At 44.3% G+C, this 20,246-nt stretch overlaps 1 protein-coding gene across 1 annotated transcript in view; it reads left to right on the top strand.

The window, feature by feature from the left end:
- The window catches only part of PHLPP1 (PH domain and leucine rich repeat protein phosphatase 1), a 177,709-nt gene extending 159,422 nt beyond the window's left edge, over nt 1-18,287 (top strand). Inside the window, exons 14-17 of the mRNA XM_019729352.2 lie at nt 2,935-3,039; nt 10,319-10,513; nt 13,516-13,744; nt 16,179-18,287. Of these exons, the coding sequence (XP_019584911.2) occupies nt 2,935-3,039; nt 10,319-10,513; nt 13,516-13,744; nt 16,179-17,342 (1,693 nt within the window). The 3' untranslated portion in view covers nt 17,343-18,287. The remainder of the gene's footprint in view (nt 1-2,934; nt 3,040-10,318; nt 10,514-13,515; nt 13,745-16,178) is intronic.
- Nucleotides 18,288-20,246: the final 1,959 nt, after the last annotated feature.

Here is a 20,246-nt window from a genome sequence, read left to right as displayed (position 1 = left end):
CTCGCTAAGAACTAAGAGTACCTGGATTATCAAAATATATTTCATCTTTATATAGGTGACTTTTGAGTATTTTTATAAATGTGATGTGAAATTTTGTGCTAAAAATAATTATATCAAAATTTGTTAATAAATGGAGCTAGCTGTTTGGAGAAAAATGAACATTGAATTCTTATCTCATACCAAAATAAATCCTAGCTAAATTAAAAAGTCTATAAAATGAAATAATCTTTAAAAGTAAGAAGAAATCATATCAATATATTTACAAGCCAGAAAAGGACTTGTTAGGCCAAAAAGCGGGGGTGGGGGGGGAGAGATCACAAGAAGAAGAGAAATCAACATGTGTAGATTACTTTTGATATTTGTGCTATGTATATTTATACATAAAATGCTTTTATGCATAGAAGGTTTAAATGTCTACTCCAGAAGCTACCAAGAGTAAATCTAAAAGGAATGACAAACTAAGAAGATACATTGGTAAAAAATATGAAAATCATTAATATTTAATAGAAAGTGTTCTCATAAGTCAGTAAGAAAAATACTCAAACAAAATAAGTGAAGTACAGTAATGTTTAACAAAAGAAGTACAGATAGTTATATGAAAAGATCATGTTCAACTTTATTTGTATATCAAGGAAATATTAAATAAAATGATTACTCCCTCAAATTGGTGCTGCTGGAGAACTATAAATTGATATAACTTTTCTTGAAAGCCATTGGTCCTGTGTATCAAGCTTCTAAAAATATTCACATGCTGCGACCATGGTTTTCTATGGCAAAAATTCATTTGAAAAAGTAATCAGCAATATGGTGTTTATTTTAGGTACAGAAATAGTTGTCAGATATTCCCAATTATATTAGGATAAATATAAAATGATATGGGAAAATGTTCATGATGTAATTAGAAAAATGATGCAAAACCGTACATATAGAATGACCCCACTGTTTTATATGCATAAGAGAAAATCTATTTGTTCAATTCTCCACAATGAGCATGTCACTGCAGTGGCCTGAGCGACCACAGTGAAACACATGCGTGCTCTCAGATTTAAGGGAAAATTAGTAACAGACCATGAAATCATAATACTCTTATGTAAAAATGCTACCTCTGTTTCACCACTAGAAGATCGTGGTTCTTTAGTAACTCGGGAGAGTTTCCGTATCTAATGTACAACTGATGGCGTTTAGGGGGTTGGCCTGTTTGTTCTACATGAGCCAGGGTGAGTGAATTTGGTGACCCTTCTGTGTGGCTGTGCTCCAGCTCCCAGACTCATTTCAAGATGCACGAGAGTCAACCAAGATGCAGGTCACTTCAGACAGCGGCTCACTGCGCTGTGTTCAGCTAGGCAGAGAATGAGAAATGGCTGCTTCACTGGCGAGGATTACCGGGGAGATGGAGGATTATTCTTTTCTTTAATAATCAGGCTAGGAAGTGGCATTATGTCTTTGAAGGCTCTGTGTTCTGTGAGAAGTGTAAATAAATGTCTTTAGGAATGAGCTTTCAGTTTTTCTCTAGAATTCAGAGGTAGCAGAGATGTCATGGGAGCCTTAAGGCCTGCCTTAAGAAATCATTGCATTGCTTGCAATTGTACATGGACAAAGTTCAGCACTAGGTCATCTAGACACAAATAATGGCAGCATATCTTTTCTAAAGCTCCTTTTTAATTGGTAGGGTTGAAAACTTTGAAAAGAGGATACAGAGCCCTGCTATATAGAAGGAGGCATTGATTTGATTTGCTATTGGCACCATCTATGATTTTTATGTTTTTCAGCTTTTTAGGAGAAAGGGAAAAGTAAATATTTGCTGGTAATTGAGAGTAGAAACTGTGCTTTAATGACATATTTTTAAATTTCAAAGAAATTACCACCAGTCATTTCTAGAATCAAAATGAATACTATTAGATATTCACTTACTCCGTAGAGTCGAATGGTTCTTAGGAAGGGTATTCAATATTTGTTGTATTTTGGAGTTAATGAATGCTAACAGAAAATTTAAATTTTTGGGTGTTTAGATGTTGTTTAAGTTAAGAAATTATATATGTGCTTTTTCTCTTGTTTAAGAAATGGGGTGGGGGGGGACTAGTGGCAGTTTGCAAGTAAGCAGAATGTATTTAATCATATGGCAGCCAGCCTTTTTAAAAACCTACTTCACATCTGTATGACATCCTATTTGGGGCCACTGAAAGCTTTCTGGTGTGCTGGTATTTAATAAATCTCGTTTGAGAGTTTACCCTGTTAGTATTTCTGTTTTGGGTACTGTTGGACCAATTATGGCATATGGGAGCAGAGGTGAGATAAGAACTTGTCTCCCGGTCAAAATGTATGTAGTTAACGTGCAATTTATTGAAACAAACCTCATTTATTTTGTAATTTTATATTAATCTTAGTAGGGATGGCTGCACAAATGAGGAAAGAATTGGAAGCGTCAGGGGGTGGCAAGTCCTCGGTAATATTTGTGAAATATTTGAAGGGGTGATATGGGCAGAAATTAGATTTGAGGATAAATGTTGCAGAATTCTCTCACATCATCCAAACACAATGTAATTGTGGCCTTGGTTTCATCCTTTTCAAATCTGGGTATTTGTTTTGTAAGAATACACCCAACTTAATAGTTAATTTTTTTTTTCTCATGCCAAGGTTGGTAGCTGTGCTTTTCATTCTCAGGAGAGAGCAGCCATCTAGTACGGTGCGGATGAAGGTCTCACCACCGCCATAGAATGCTGATAAAATCTAATTTTCATGCTCTGGATATCTGCCCCTTTGTTTTCATTATGAGTAGTAGCTAGTTCTTGTTGCTGATAGATATTTCAGATACATTAAACACAGTAAGAAATGGTAACTATAGCGTGCTTAGCAGGTGTTTTTCATTATTGGATAAAGGCAGCAATTTGTACATACTGGGTTTCAGTGATTCCTGTCCTCTGTTTCTCTTGTTAGTAATATCCGCTGTTTCAAGATTGATCAGCCTTCCGCAGGAGATGCATCTGGACCCCCAGCTGTATGGAGCCACGGCTATACCGAAGCTTCAGGGGTGAAAAACAAGTAAGTGGGTGAAGCTTTGGAGTGAGAACTGCCTCCTGCCCACCTGCCTTCTTTTGAGGGGTGAAAGAAACCCAGTGCTGGCACATACTTCCCTCATGTACCATTTATTGGAGCGTGTTTCCCCAAAGTGAGGCCCCTCGTGACTTAGGTTTGAACATTAAGCTAAGCCCTGCTTGGCATCACATACCCTCTGTGAGAGATGTTGCTAGGATACAGTGTAACTGACACATTATATCTATGTGAGACGCCAGTGTTTGGAGAAGGCATAAGTATTGAAATGCATCCCTGCTCTTTTGAAAAGCTCCTTTCTCTTTTTCTGAAGCCTGTTTACCAAGCAAAACAGGATCATGTTAAAGAAGTGCCCTTGATTGTCCATATGCGAGATCCCTTACATTATTGACCAGTCAGTGGTTCTGTGGAGCTGCTTCTACCATCTAAATTAGCTTGGCAGCAGTTTGAGGTCTATTTTCTGTCATGTCAACTGCTTCTCGCCACCAGGACTTGTCCAGCACATTTTCTATTATATTTCTTCCTTATTTTCACCAACTTTCCCTGCCGTAGATGCAGTTGTTGATTTTCCTGAGAATTGTAATCAACCTCTTCACGCTTGCTTGCTTTTTGTCAAGAGGTACTATAATTAGTACTAGAATAGTAAAGAATCCTATATATTAGAATAGTCATAATTTAATTAGCTGAGGTATAACAACACAAAATATTGAGAGTAGGGGAAAAACAGAAAGTGGAGGATGATCCAATAATAGCTAATATTAGTATTCAACCCTAGGTGCACATCAGAATCAGATGAGAAACTTTTAAAACAATTCTCCAGCCTAGGACCATTGAATCAGAACGTTTTAGAATCTCCCCCAGGTGATTCTAACGTGCATCCAGGGTTGAGAACCACTGACTAGCTGAATACCCTTCATGGAAAATAAAAAGTGGACTGTGGTTACCGTGCTGACTAGTTTTCTTTGGGACAGAAAACAGAATCAACTTAAGTTCTGGGTCTAACACGTTGGTCCTTCCCTCTTTAAGAGCATGATTTGCTGTTGTGCTGACGAGAGAAGAGGTAGCCCCCATTTCAACACCTCTGTTCCATTTGCCCCAAAAGGCAGAATGACCAATTGTGCTTGGGCTTTGGTTGTTATACTTATTAGGGGGTGGGGGTGGGGAAGTAATTGCACATTCTTTGGAGCATGCAAATTTCCTTCCTAGAGAGCTTTCTTTTCAGATTAAAAGACCTTCTGTCTTGTTTGCAAACACCATGGTGTGAAACTGCTTTCTAATTCATGAACACTGATGTGAAATCCAACACTGGTTTTTAAACATCTGGATATTAAAACTTATTTTCTAGTCATATATATTAATGAAGCAGCGGCCAATTAGATCTGCCTTTTCTGCATAATTCCCCCTTCCACAATTACTTTTTAAATTGTTTTTGTTAATCGAAGTACGGCATTGGTACAGAGAAGTACATAATGATAAGCACACAGCTCTGTGACGCATCTAAAGTGAACACGCCTGCAGACCACCACCTAGATCAAACTCGGGACACTTCCAGCACCGCCGGAGTCCCAGGCCATCCTGCCCCTCGCTTTATGTCCCCTCACTTTTTACCCCTTGGTTGTGCCCGCAGAAGCTTCTTAAGTGTTTTCTTTTTGAATTGTAGATAAGGTGTTATGTAAACCAGGAGTTTGCTGCTTGCCTCCTGAGGGGAGGAGAGCGCTGTGGCTGCCCCTTCTCCACATCTCAACAGATGTCTGTGCTGGCTGTGCCCCCTCCTTCCCCTCCAGGTGCTGTGTTGACTCCTTGACAGGTCATTTCAGATTCTTTGGGGAAACTCAAGCCAAGAACTATAATTGGATAATTTAGGTTCTTTCTCAGGCTAAAAACAAACAGGAAGCTTCAGTGGAAAAGAAGAATCACTACTGTACTTTTTATAAAACACATTATTTCCTTTTTTTGTTGTTTACACCCCCCCCCCCATTTTGATTAGCAAGGGGAGCTTACAGAAAGAAGACAGAATTATAAGAGAATGTAATATTATTAAATTGTACCTTGCCACTAATTGCCATATAGCTTGGGATGGTTTGTTTTTCTTAATAAACGGAAGCCAAAATTTCAAAGTATTGAGCTAAGAGCCAGGTTGCCCAGCTTTGAATCTGGGCTCTATGCTTATTTGCTGTATGACCTTGGGCAGTTACTCACCCTCTCTTTGGCTTAATATCTTCATCTGTAAAACGACACTAAAAATATTAGCTGCCCTCATGTTGTTGTCAGATCCCTTGAGTTACATATGTGAGGTACTTAGAACAACGTGTGCTCTATAGTAAACCCTATTTAAATGTTAGCTACTATTTTTATTAATGATAATGGTTAGTACTATTATTATTTATCCCCAGACTCCTTAAGGGCCAGGATTATATTTTCAAGTTCATATCTCTGTTATCTAACCATGATGTATATCAGGTGCTTATAATTTTTTTCTTTTCATTAATTTATATACAGTAAGGAGGGAAAATTTATATTAACTAAAATTCACCTTTTTTGGTATACAGTTCTACAAGTTTTGATGAAAGACTATTATTTTGTAACCACCACGACAATCAAGTTATAGAGCTGTTCCATCATCCTGCAAAATTCCCCCATGCTCCTCTGTTGTCAGTTCTTCTCCCCACCCCCAGCCCCTGGCAACTGCTGCTCTGTTTTTTGTTCCATTAGTTTTGCCTTTTTGAGAACGTCATATAAGTGGAATTATATAATATATAACCTTCTCAGCCTAGCTTCTTTCACTTAGCATAATACAGTTTAGCTTCATTTGTGATGTTTCATGTGTTAGTGATTTGTTCCTTTTTATTGCTGAGTGTTATTTCATTGCATGAATTTATAATATGGTTTGTTTATTCATGTACCATTTGAAAGAAATTGGATTGTTCCAAGTTTTTAGCAAATATGAAGAAAAATGCTGTAAACAGTTGCATACAGGTTTTTATGTGAACATGTTTTCATTTCTCTTGGGTAAATACCTATGAGTAGGATTGATGAGTTATATGATAAGTATATATTTAATTTTATAAGAAACTGCCAAAGTGGCTGTCCCATTTTCATTCCCAGCAGCAATGTATGAGAGCTCTAGTTGCACCACATCTTCACCAGTACTTATTATCAGGTGGTGGTGGTGGTGGTTTTGGCCATTCTAATAGTAATATCTCATTATGGTTTTAGTTTGCATTTCCCTAATGACTAATAATTGTTGATCATCTTTTCACATGCTTATTTATCATCCATATGTCTTCTTTGTTGCGAATGTATTCTTTCACAATTAAATTAAGTCTGATGTTAACTGAAGGTATTTTTGTAGACACCCTTTATCAAATTGAGAAAAATTCCCTTCTATATGTAGTTTTCTAAGAGTTGTTATAATGGGTATCAAATTTGGTCATAGGCTTTTTCTGCATCAATTGAGATGATCATATTTTTTCTTCCTGAGTCTGTTGATATGGTGAATTGCATTGATTTTAAAATGTTGAGTCAGCTTTGCATTCCCGGGATAATGCTACTTAGTATTATGTATTATCCTTTTTATATGCTGCTGGACTCTTATTTGCTGATAGTTTATTGAGTATGCCTATATTCATGGTGGATATTAGCCTGTATTCTTTTCTTGTGCTTCTTTGTCTCATTTTGATATCAGAGTAATGCTGGCCTCACAGAATGAGTTGAGGACTATTTCCTCTTCCTCAGTTTCCTGGAAGAGTTTTTACAGAATTGATATTATTTCTTCCTCAAATTAGTAGAATTTACCAATAAGCCATCTGAGCCTGGAATTTTCTTTGGTTTTTAACTAAACATACAATTTCTTTATTGTAGGATTATCTCTGTCTTCTTGAATGACCTTTGTAATTTGTGCCTTTCAAAGAATTTATTTATTTCATCAACTTTCAAATTTATTGACATAAACTTGTTCATAATATTCCATTATTATCCTTCTAATATCTGTAGGATCTGTAGTGATGTCTCTCCTCTCATTCCTGGTATTGGCAGTTTGTGTCTTTTTACCCTGATCAATTTGGTTTGAGGTTTATTAATTTTATTGATATTCTCAAAGAGCCAGCTTTTTGTTTCATTGATTTTTCTCTATTGTTTTTCTGTTTTCTGTTTCATTGACTTCTGATCTATTTATATTATTTCCTTTCTGCTTGCTTTGGGTTTGTTTCTCTTACTTTCCTAGTTTCTACAGTGGAAGCTTAGGTCATTGATTTGCGCTTAGGACATCAGTGTTCTAAGCATTTACAGCTATAAATTTCTTTCTGAGCAATTTCTTCAATGTAGTTAGAGAACATACTTTGACTTGAATCCTTTAAATTTATTGAGACATTTGGGTCCCAGAATATGGTCTATCTTGGTAAAATTCTGTGTGCATTTGAAAATAAAACGTGTATTCTGCTGTTGTTGAGGTAGGTTGTCAGTAGATCAAGTTGGTTGATAATGTTGTTCAAGTCTTAAATATTCTTACTGATTTTTTGGCCACTTATTCTGTCGATGATTGAGAGACTATGGTTATGAATTTGTTTCTCCTTGTAGTTCTATCTGTTTTTGCTTCATGTATTTCAAAGCTCTGTTATTAAGTGCATAGACATTTAGAATGTTATAGCTGGGTGATGAACTGACCCCTTTATCTTATGAAATGACTCTTTTTCTGTAATAAGCTTTGTTTTCAAATATACTTTACCTAATATTAATGTAGCTACTACAGCTTTCTTTTGATTATACTAGCATAGTATTTAATTTTTTGTCCGTTCACTTTTAACCTATTTATCTTTTTATATTTAAACTGGATTTCTTATAGGCAGTGGATAGTTAAGTCTTGCTCTTTTATCCCATCTGACTTTCTTTTTGGGTGGTGTTTAGGCCATTTTTATGTTTAATGAAATCATTGATGTGGTTAGATTTAAATCTACCAACTTACAATTTGTTTTCTATTTGTCTCGTCTGTCCTTTATTCCCTCTTTTCTCTTTTTCTTCATTGAGTATTTTTACTCAATTCAATTTTTTTCCTCTATTTGTTCTTATTAGTTCTACCTTTTGGGTGTGTGTGGTTCATTTAGGGTTTATAGCATAATCTTTAACTTATTAATTACAGTTTATCTTCAAGTAATATCACTTCATATATAAGAACCTTCCAGTTCCCCTCTCCTAGTCTTTGTGCTGTTATCATATTGTTACAAACCCCAAAATTCATTGCTACAATTTTTTTTTTAAAGATTTTATTGGGGAAGGGGAACAGGACTTTATTGGAGAACCGCGTGTACTTCCAGGACTTTTTTCCAAGTCAAGTTGTTGTCCTTTCAGTCTTAGTTGTGGCGGGCGCAGCTCAGCTCCAGGTCCAGTTGCTGTTACTAGTTGCAGGGGGCGCAGCCCACCATCCCTTGCGGGAGTCGAACCGGCAACCTTGTGGTTGAGAGGGCATGCTCCAACCAACTGAGCCATCCAGGAGCTCAGCGGCAGCTCAGCTCAAGGTGCTGTGTTCAATTTTAGTTGCAGGGGGCGCTGCCCACCATCCCTTGCGGGACTCGAGGAATTGAACTGACAACCTTGTGGGTGAGAGCCCACTGGCCCATGTGGGAATCGGACCGGCAGCTTTCAGAGTTAGGAGCATGGAGCCGGCCCCCATTGTTACAATTTTTTAACAGTTATTTTCCAAAGCATTGTTTCTCAACTTTAGTACTTTGACATTTTCAGCCAGATAATTCTTTGTTGTTAGGGAACAGGGTAGGGAAGGGGGCATCCTGTGCATCGTAGGATGTTTAGCAGCAGCCCTGACCTCTACGCCCTAGATGCCAAGAGTACCACCCCAATTGTGGCAATCAAAAATGTCTCCTGGGGGCAAAAATTGCCCCCAATGAGAATCACTGTTTTAAAATGATTTTTAAAATAAAATTTTTATATTTACTCACCTATTTATCATTTCCGGTATATACTTCATTTTTTTATGTAGATCCAGATTTCCATCTGGTATCATTTTCTTCTACTTCATGTATTGCCTTTTGCATTTCTTACAGTGCTGGTCTTTTAGTGGTAAATTCATTTATTTGTGCATCTGGAAATGTCTTGATTGCGCCTTGATTTTTGAGAGCTAGTTTCACTGGTTTAGAAACCCAGGTTGACGATTTTTTCTATCCCTTTGTTAAAGATATTGGGTCCACTGTCTTCTGCATTGTTGCTGATGAGAAGTCTGCTATCATTTGTGTCTTTGTTCCTCTGCAGGGTATGGTGTTCCTCTGTCCTCTTCCACCTTTATTCTTGGTTTTCATCAATTTGATTTTGATGTGCTTCAATTAAGTTTTTTCCTTTTATTTATTATTTATTTATTTATTTATTTATATGGCTGTTTGTTGAGCTTCTTATATCTGTAGGTTTATAGTTTTCATCAGATTTGAAATATTTTCAGCCATTAATTCTTCAAAGTTTTTTCTATCTCTCTTTTCTTTTGAAAGCTCCAATTCCTTGTGTATTAGGCTGCCTGAAGTTATCCCACCACACACTAATGCTCTGACTTTTTACTTTCGCCCCCAGTCTTCTTTTCTCTATGTTTCATTTTGGATAGTTTCTGGGACACAGTTAAGTTACGTGGAAATCTTTTGAGGCTTGGAGTGGAGATTCTGCAGGTCTCCAGTAGCTGCCTGGGAACTCTAACGACCATGTCCTCCTGCAGCTTACAGAGACCTCCAGGCCCCACATGGGTTTCTTTTCCCTGTGCTTCAGCCCAGAAATTTTTTCCAGGCAGTAAACTGAGCAGGCATCAGGCTCACTCTCTAACCTGTGCTTGTTTTACATTTTTCTTCCTGCCTTTTTTAAGGTTGAGACATTTTATATGTTTTTCTATATTTTTTCATATTTTTCCCAGTGTGTTAGTTGTTACTCTATTTTTGCCCAATGTGGAATTTCTTCTTAATTGTGAATTAACATGGATATACGGATTCGAAATTGTGTTATTTCCCATGTCTCTATTCTCTTTCACTGTCATTTAAAAATAATATCAGAAGATAAGGGTCTAAGAAGCCATGTGTGAAGCGTAAATATGTGTTATCATTCTTCTTTGCTTACAGAAATTAGTTGGTGTAAATTAGCTGGGGTTAGTTTATCTATTCTTAATCTGTCTGGAGTCATGAAGAAAAAGACAAGACTGGAATAGGCAAATCAGAGGGGAAAAAAAGAGTTGGGTTGCGCGTGGAGAAGGAAAGATTAGACTTAGCACAAAAGCATTCTTGTTTTGCAGGTTGTGTGTTGCAGCCCTGTCAGTAAACAACTTCTGTGACAACCGGGAGGCCCTATATGGTGTGTTTGATGGAGATCGTAACGTGGAGGTGCCCTACCTTCTCCAGTGTACTATGAGTGACATTTTGGCGGAAGAACTGCAGAAAACAAAAAATGAAGAGGAATACATGGTCAATACATTCATTGTCATGCAAAGGTAAAACTTAGAGTCTCTGCTGTGTGTTTTCTTGCTCTTCTTTGAGTGTTTGCCCCCTGGTTAGAAAAAGAGGTGCCCGATAATCTCAGAGCACTATTGTTAATGTGGGTATTCAAGGTACTTTCAGGCGATTTCATTTTGCCCCCGCATCAGGGATGGACTGTGTTCCATCTGAAACGTACTGATGTTTTGACAGCTTTGGAGGAGGCCGTGTCAATGACAGGAATTTCCTTTCTCTTAGAACTGGACCTCTCAGGCCTGTCAGGATTCCAGCTTTTCACCAGATTGTTTATAACACACTTCCCCCTCCCCCCAGATCACGTGAGCTCCAGAGGCTCTTTAGACCTTCTGGTGTGTGGACTTCTCTTTGAAATGGACTGTTCCTATCTCAGTTTGTTCACCCTTATGAAATACTGTCACTGATTCAAGATAGTGCAGTCCTTTGTGAACTTGAGATAGTCAGATTTTAGGCCAGAGTTAAATAAGCCTTCATATCGTTGTTTTCCCCCCTTATTAAATGTTCAAGTCAATGTTCTAGCAGAATCCTAGGCCATTGCCTATATCTGCGGTCACCATCGGAATTTTGGAGTGTTGTTTGTGAGTCTTAGGGCTGAATGTTATAAGCATCCTCTCAAAGGCTTGCTCGTTCTTTTGTCACTTTAATGACTTAATAAGGGAATTCCCTGTCTATTAATACTGTACTGCAAACACTTGCTCATGTGGGACCAGGAAGTAGAGTGCTCTGAAGGTCATGGGAACAATGACAGTCTTTTCTCTTTCTCTCCTTTTTCTCTCCCGTGATAATCTGCCAGAGGAAGTGTCTGTAGTACGGGTAGAGAAAGTGTCTGCTACGGAATGAACGCTGGTTTGGAGCCGCCTTGAAAGCTGCACTGTCATGAACAGTTCCTCCTGAGGAGCTCAGTAGAGGCAGGTCCAGTGAGGTTCTTTGCTGCTGGACTCACTTCTGTCTTTCACATTCTCAGTGGACATGTATAGTTAACAATTAAATGCTGATCAGAGCTAATATTTAGTGAGCCCTTCAGATCTACCAGTCATTGTTCTGAGTACCTTACTGCCATAGATTTTACCCAGTGACGTAGGTAGTGTTACTGTTCTTATTTTACTGACAGGAAACTGAGGTACAGAGAGGTGAAGCACGCTGCTCTGAGAGATAGCAGGTGGGGTAGCCAGAATTTGACTTCAGGCGGTAAGACTCCACACAGAATGTTCTAGTTCCAGGCACATCTACTTTTCTGTTTTCACTCCCATCTTGTCCTAGCAAAAAAAGCAAATAGTTAACATACACATACACACATGCACACATACTCCCACACACACACCCTTGACACACCTGCAAGAGGTTGAGCTACTTGTTACAGACCCTCTCACACTGGATAAGAATGAAAGCGTAGACCCTCACACTCTGATTCCCAGCTGCACTTTTCACAAATGCCTCCTGTTTCTGGCTTTGCTGAGAGGAATCATTGTGCCCTTGAAAGGAAGAAGGTAGTGCTGCCTTGGCAGGCCCTGAAGCCAAATCCGGCCATGGATGTCCAGAACTTGAAGTTTGAGACCCAAATTGCTGGCCCATCTTCAAGGTCATTTGTAGGCCTCTTCTTTTCCCTCTCTGTTATTAGGATATGGGATGTGTGGTGATCTTTTGGTCCTCAGGAGAACTGTATGTTCGTTGTGCTTATGATCTAATGCATACAAGTAGGCAGCCCTGGCTTCCATTGCTAATGCTGTCACTTGCCTAACCTAGACAGGGGACAGGAGCTGACAGTACCTGAAGGTCTGCCCTTGTAGACAGGGGTCTGTCTGTCAACCTTCTTGCTCCTATAAACTCAGGGTCATTGGGGGCCTGGACAGCACCGCTCTCTGTCGGGCTTGTGATAAGAGTCCCAGGCTCGGCTGGCCCAGTGGCTCAGGTGGTTTGAGCAGCGTGCGCCTAAGGCCGAGGTCACCGGTTTGAGTCCCACATGGGACAGTGAGCTGCGCCTTCTACAGCTTAGATTGTGAACAACAGCTCCTCCTGGAGCTGGGCTGCTGTGAGCAGCCGGAGGCTGGCATCGGCTGTTGTGTGCTGCCAGGAGCTGCCGGTGGCCACCATGAGTGGTGGGCAGCTGGCGAGAGCAGGGGACCGACGACTGGCAACCAACTACCTCACGGTGGGGGGGGGGGGGGCGGGGCCTCAAGGCTCATAATACCACCAGCATGGGCCAGGGAGCTGTGTCCTACACAACTAGACTGAGAAACAACGGCTTGAACCCGAGTGCGGGGGGTGGGGGGAAGCTGGAAGAAGGGGAGAAAAAAAAAAGAGTCCTAGGCTCCTTTTGATTGTCAGAATTGTAGGTGCTCTGTGTATTCAGTCAGTCAGTGGATTAATGGTCATGAATAAAAGCACTTTGGAGCTTGATGTCCTTTTCTGTGAATATTTTAGAATTGACATTACTGACCCAGAAAGTCTTCACCGTATAGAGCAAGACACGAATGGGCGAATTATGTGAAAGTTCCTGCTAGCAAACATCCTTATTAAAGGGGGAGAGGGCGGTCAGGCAGTTTTGAGGCCTGTGTGTCAGTGGGTATATATGTTTACACCTGCTCCTGTTTAAGTGGTCCCTTCTTCTTTCCTCTCTTGGGAGCAGGAAGGATCGGGGGGGCGGGCAGAGCTGTCATGGTCATGGCCCTGCTGTCCCTGGAGGGTGCGGATGCGGGCGAAGCAGGCTGGATGCAGCAGGACAACGGCTCTTTCATTTCTCCATCACTCCTGGGGCTTTTAGTGGTAAAGTGACACCTCAGCCCAGTTGTGAGCAGACGCCACTCTGTGTGTGTGGGGGGTGTCAGACTCCACAGGCTCTTTTCCTCTGTGAATGAGACCGACTCGAACTGCCAGATTCTGTTTTCTCCTCACCCTGGCCAGTCGTACAGTCTCCTGTCGAATTAGCAAAACTCACATGTGGTAGCTTGTGTTTGGGTTTTTACCCCCTCTCTTTGGGTTTCAGGAAACTTGGAACTGCTGGGCAGAAACTTGGAGGTGCTGCTGTCCTTTGTCATATCAGGCATGACCCTGTGGACCCAGGAGGGTCCTTCACCTTGACCTCTGCTAATGTGGGCAAGTGCCAAACGGTCCTCTGTCGGAACGGGAAGCCATTGCCTCTGTCCAGGTCGTATGTCATGAGCTGTGAAGAAGAACTGAAGAGAATTAAACGGCACAAGGCCATCATCACTGAGGTGAGGAGAGAGCGAGAGCAGTTTTCCTTAGGGTGGCACAGAGGACAGGCCAGGGTCATGCAGAAACCAGCCAGGGAGCCTTTCCCTCCAAAGAGCGCCCTTGGAAGTTGGTTTAAAATTAAAATTCCAAATCCTTAGTGTTACAAAGCAGATTGTCTGTATGGTAGATGTGAAAACATTGTAATGTACCAAGTCATAAACGGTTTATTGATGGGCTCTCTGTGTCAGGGGCTGTCCCCACTGCTCGCTGGGCTTGTCCCATCTGGTCTTCACGGCCACTCAGCAGCAGTGTGGGTTTGTTTGGTGGCTGCGGGCTCCAGCCCTGCGGTCACACTGCTGGTGCACATATCCTGGTCCTACCCCTGGCAGGCTGTGACCTTTAAACCTACAGACCTCAGTTTTCTTATCTGTCAAATGGGAGTAGTAATGTATCTGTCCTGTGGAAACGTCACCAGTTCTTACTTTGGTTCCTGTTGAGTAAGACAGTGAGTGAGTGGTTTTCAGCCAGGGGCGATTTGGCCCCCATGGGACATTTGGCAATGACTGAAGACATTTTTGTTGTCACAACTGGGGCAGAGAGAGCTTTGGGCATATAGAAGCAGGGGTGCTGCTAAGCATGCTCCAGTGCACAGGGCAGCCCCCACAGCAAAGAATCACGTGGCCCAGCATGTCCTAGTGCCACTGTTGGGAAACCCTGGAATACATCTGCATTATAAGAAGGGTCATTACAGCACAGCTTCCACAGTGGGCTGTGGGAGTGCTGCTCGTCACCAGTTCATCAGTGTTATCACCTGCTGTGTGGCCCTGCAGACACATATCTGCCCACAGGAGGGGTCTAGTCTTGTATGGTGACAAACCTGCAGAATCGTGTGGTGCCAGCTAGACGGTGGGAGTAAGTTTGCAGCTCAGTAGAGAAAAAGACTGAATCCAGATAGGCTTTAATAAGGGCCGTGAGCAAGACAGAGGAAGCCTTGGGATCCCCGGTGAGAGTCTGTGGAAATGAGTCTGTGTGTCGGTTTCGTTTGCTGTGTGTTCTGGGAGCAGAGAGGGTTAAAATGAACGGTAGGCAGGATGTCAGGGAGCGAAGGCGGTCTAAGATGGACAGAATGTACCGAATGACACCCTCAGCATCACACAATGCAAAGGTTAATGAATTCTGCTACCTGCGTGCATCAGACTTTCTCTGCCTCCCTCTGCCTCAGTTTTGTCTACATTGCTGAATACTCAATCCCTTAGGTTTTGTTACTTCGCTACCTGGAGGCATGCCCCAAAACACACACATGCACACATATGCTCACATAACATACAACCATTAGTTCTGATGGGGAGAGATCAAAAGGGTTGGGCAGAACAGGAAGGATCATTTTTGGCCAATTCCACACTTTGGGGAGCAACAAAATGACATCAGTAGACTCAAGGGAGCTGAAAATTGTGCTTGAAGCCCTGTGTTAGTAATTTCCCTTCTAAGAACACTGCCTGCTTGTGAGTGTGGCATGTAGGACTGTGTGAGAACACCGAGCAGACAGCGTGCAGAATCCCAAGTGAAGGAGGGAGTGTTGGAAAGGAAAGGGCTGTTCTCTGGAAGAAACTCTTGCTTCACGGGAGGTGGTGACACTGTCTCTATAACTGTGTCGTAGACACACACAAAAAGTTGCCTTTGTCATCATGGAGCTTCCCCCGAAAATAGAGGCACAGTAAGGACCTGAGCACCTCAAACTTGAATAATGAACCGAGTGGGTACATGAGGTCACCCCCGCCTCCCTCAAGCTTCAGAGTAAAGGTCTCACTGGCAAATGGTCTGACACTTGAGCTTGTGATTTGAATGGCATGAACCCAACTGCACTGAGGCCGAGGGCCTCAGTCTCCTTTTGCCAGCACAGAAGCCACAGGAGCGGGCACTTCTCCATTAGCATCTGCCTCCCAGCTAGTCACAGGCATTGTGACCCAGCTGGTCACAACAGGATGTTCTCCACCAACTTGTCTTACCTTCCTAAGTTTAAAATAGCATCTCTCTTCCCTCTTCTGGACTTTGTGGTGGGTGCACTGCTGGAGAGGAACGTCAGATGTGGAGCAGTATCTTCCCCTTCCCTGCCTCCTGTGTCTGCTCAAGACTGGCTTCCTCCAGGAAGGCTCTTCCTGCCCCGGGGGCTGCGGGGGGGAGCCAGTCAGCCTATTGCTGTCAGGCTAGACGGTGCTTTGCTCTAGGACCCCGTGTGACATGGTCCCAATAAAGGGAATACGTGTTGTCCCTCCTGCTCCTGCCCCAGGTTCCTGATGGCAGATGGCCATTCACCACTCACCAAAGGGAGAGCAGCCCTTCTCGTTGTGGCCCACAGAACACTCTCCCCCCCCCCCCCCAGGCAGGAGGCCCCAGGGGAGGCGCACAGTTGACACACGTGACTGTGTTGACGTGTTTGGAAACCTCTTCTTCTAGGACGGCAAGGTGAACGGCGTGACCGAGTCCACGCGCATCCTGGGCTACACCTTCCTCCACCCCAGCGTGGTGCCTCGCCCCCACGTGCAGTCCGTGCCCCTGACGCCCCAGGATGAGTTCTTCATCCTGGGCAGCAAGGGCTTGTGGGACAGCCTGTCCATCGAGGAGGCCGTGGGGGCCGTGCGCAATGTGCCCGACGCCCTGGCCGCCGCCAAGAAGCTGTGCACCCTGGCCCAGAGCTACGGCTGCCACGACAGCCTGAGCGCCGTGGTCGTGCAGCTCAGCGTCACCGAGGACAGCTTCTGCTGCTGCGAGCTGGGCGCGGGCGGGGCCGGCCCGCCGCCCAGCCCCGGCATCTTCCCGCCGGCCGTCAGCATGGTGATCAAGGACCGGCCCTCCGACGGGCTGGGCGTGCCGTCCTCCAGCAGCGGCATGGCCTCGGAGATCAGCAGTGAGCTGTCCACGTCCGAGATGAGCAGCGAGGTGGGCTCCACGGCCTCGGACGAGCCCCCGCCCGGAGCCCTGAACGACAGCAGCCCGGCCTACGCCGGCGAGCAGCGCTGCATGCTGCACCCGGTCTGCCTGTCCAGCTCGTTCCAGCGCCAGCTGTCCAGCGCCACGTTCTCCAGCGCCTTCTCGGACAATGGCCTCGACAGCGACGACGAGGAGCCCATTGAGGGTGTGTTCACCAACGGCAGCCGGGTGGAGGTGGAGGTGGACATCCACTGCGGCCGCGCCAGGGAGAAGGACGCGCAGCAGCTGCTCCACGTGCCGGCCGAGGCCAGTGACGAGGGCATCGTCATCAGCGCCAACGAGGAGGAGCCGGGGCCGCCCCGGAAGGTGGACTTGGCGGCTGTGGGGACCATCGGGCGCCGGAGGCCTAACGGCTCCGTGGCGCCCCAGGAAAGGAGCCACAACGTCATAGAGGTAGCGACGGACGCGCCTCTCCGGAAGCCCGGAGGCTATTTTGCCGCCCCGGCCCAGCCGGATCCTGATGACCAGTTTATCATCCCCCCGGAGCTGGAGGAGGAAGTGAAGGAGATCATGAAGCAGCAGCAGCAGCAGCAGCAGCAACAGCAGCAGCCGCAGCCGCCGCCCCCGCAGCCGCCCCCGCAGCGGCAGTGCCCGGAGCCGCTCCCGGACTATTGCGACACGCCGCTCTGAGCCGCCGCTGCGGGCGTCCGGCCCGCACACCGGCGTCCCCCGCCTGCTCCCAGACACTTGCCCGACCTGTCTTCGCAGCTAGTCTGTGCGTTCTCTTCTGTTGGTGATTTTTAAAAATAATTACCACTTTTCTTCTAGTGATGCTTTACCAACATGATTTACATTTGTTAACTTCTTTTCCTAACACACCAGATGTGTAAAGACAAAGAACAAAAGGTTTAATATATTACAGAGAAACAGTTAATGATAATGTATTATTTTTTAAAATGGCTTTTTATTGTTTTGTGTGTTTGGAAGGCAGAACAGGTTGCCAGTGCTAAATGATTTAATAATATTGTAATTCTGGGGGAAAAGGCTTTTTTTTTTTTTTTGTCTTGAAAATGATAGACATTTGTAGAATATGAAGACTAACTCTTAGGAGTTGCTTTACTCTGTCAGGTGACTTAAGTCACTGGGATTCACTAATTTTCTCTGAGAGAACAGTTGATTGAGAAATTTCTATTGTAAATAGCTCAGTGTTGTATAGTGATGCTTCCTATGTTTTGTAGTTTTGGCGTAAGGGCACAGTCTAAACAACTGACGTTTTCCCTTCCTTCTCCTCTGAGGAGTCTTCCCGCCGGTGCCCACCTCATAACCCACTGTTACTTCATTAAATGATGAGGCTGAGCAACTAAGAGCATTTCCGTTCAAATAAGGTGGCTCTTAGGCCACTGGAAACGAACCTGCACCCGAGGGGCCTCTGAACCTTTTTCCTTCCTCTCTTGCCCCCACCCAGCCTCTTGACTTTTGCAGACACTTTTTAATTGTGCTCCTTACTGCTGCCACAATCAGCATGATTGTATAGAGTTCAGTTAGATCATTTACATACCAAGAGTTATATTAAAGCAGAATGCACAAATGAACATGTCATAATTTTTGTTATAATAAATATGAAATTTACAAGTATCGAACCTGTCTGCTTTTGTCTCAGCAGCCAGATGTCTTGCAGACAGTCAAACCAGCTCAGGTTTGGACTCAATGGATGGGAAGTTGGGGTTATCAGATATTTCTGACTTTGATGTTTTGTGAAGGGAAAAACACCAACAAGTTAACCCTACATTGAATGAAGTAGTGACATTGACCTTACAGCCCTTCTAGTTCTTGTTATTATGTAGGCTACACGTTAAGAGGGGAACAGGTAAAGGTTGCACAGAGGAGCTCCCTGGAAACTTCTCCCAGAAAGCCACCTTCATTTCTGATTCTCTCAGGGCCCCCCTAGCACATGAAGAGGTTAAATACACCTTCACCTGAACAGTGAGAATCAGGCTCCCTGCCCACCACTAGGAGGAAACGCCAGCCAGTGGCGCCCCCTAGGACGTCATGTTCCCCGCTGACTACCAGCCCCGTTCAGACTGCTGCCCTCGGCGCTGCACCTGTGGACCGTGCGTTGAAGATACTATGGGTCTTCTCGGTGTCACGGGGACCAGCTTCCCAGGTAGGCCTGTCTCCTGCCTTCCTCCTCCTTTCAGGTCGGCCCTTGCGTGCTACCTGGCCAGTTCAGTACAGGGCAATTAGTTTTACTCAACTTGTAGACACGGTGATGCGCTCTGTCCCTTTGCTTCGTGTCCAGATAATGGACCAGGCTTGTCATCGTAATGTCCATGCTTATGTGGGGCTACTGGCACCCCATGCTCTTTGAAAACCAGTAAGGCCGCAGAAGAAGATTCAGCTCCTCACTGCCCAGTAGGGGCCTCAGTGACCGATGGGCTAGAGTGCCCGAGCCCAGTCAGAGCGCTCTGCTCGAGAGGGAAGCCAAACCATGTCCAGCCCCCTGTGCCCGGCCCCTCGTCTTCCTCAGTCTTCGCTCAGCTCCACGTCAATCGGCACAGACTCAGAAGGTGCCAGGTTTCCCACCAGGGACGCAGCCCTACGGAAGATCTGGGCTGGTTCTCTGACTTGCGCGGTTCTTCGACGCCCTGTCAGCAGGGCTCCCCTGTGGCCTTAGGTGGGGCACACCAGACCATCAGTGTGGACTTCTGTTCCACCGCAGCTCACTTCCAGAGGGGTCGACACTTGCTGCCCTGATTGTGGTCAACTGAGGCAACAATCATTTGAGAATTCCCACAGCAACTACTGATGCCCGGGGCAGCCCCTGGGACCAAGTCTCATGTGGACAGGTCCCTCCTTTCCTGATTTCTGTGCAGATGTGGGAGGCCGCGAACAGCCGGGTTGGCAGTTTCCTTACTCCACCAGTTCAGTCAGTGCTTGCTTCTCTATTATATCAAGTCACACTGACAGCGCACTACATCTAAGGTACTGTGGAGATAAGGGACAAAACTGCCCTTTGGGAGCTTGGGGTAAATATGCGTGTAGATGAAAAGCTAACAGGAGGAGACGTACTAATAGTCTCCTTGCTCTTACGTGGGGACATCCCAGTTATTTTCTGAGGAGTTTCTTTTTACTTTTGCTCATCGCAGTAGCATCTGATAATATATGCAAACTGTAAAGTGCTTAAAGTTGAAGATCCTGAAGCCACGAGGTCTCCAGGGTATGAGCTAGAGGGTACCCCTGCCTGCTGGGAAGGCCAGGTGATTGGGAAAGGGCTGGGGAGAGAGGGAGGAAGAGGGTGGAGCAGAAGGTTTGAGAAGGCTTGCAGCCTTGCCAGTAGCACCAGCTCCCGGCTGAGGTCCCTAGAAGTTGTTTGGTGTCGGCTCAACCATGCGTGTGGCCCAAATACTGACTTGGAAGAGGGCGCCTGGGCAGTCCTGAAGCCAACCTGTCCAACCTGCTTTCTCCTTGATTGCTTTTGTCACAGCACCACCTGCTGGTGAGGTTAGACTTTGGGTGGAAATGGCCTTAACTCTTGTTCTTCATCTTTCCTCCACACTTCCAGAAGAAACAAAGTTTATGTTACTTATTGTTTTC

This window comes from Rhinolophus sinicus, linkage group LG09 (assembly GCF_036562045.2).
Source record: "Rhinolophus sinicus isolate RSC01 linkage group LG09, ASM3656204v1, whole genome shotgun sequence".
In the NCBI taxonomy this organism is placed as follows: domain Eukaryota; kingdom Metazoa; phylum Chordata; class Mammalia; order Chiroptera; family Rhinolophidae; genus Rhinolophus; species Rhinolophus sinicus.
This window is presented reverse-complemented; position numbering and strand designations above follow the sequence as displayed.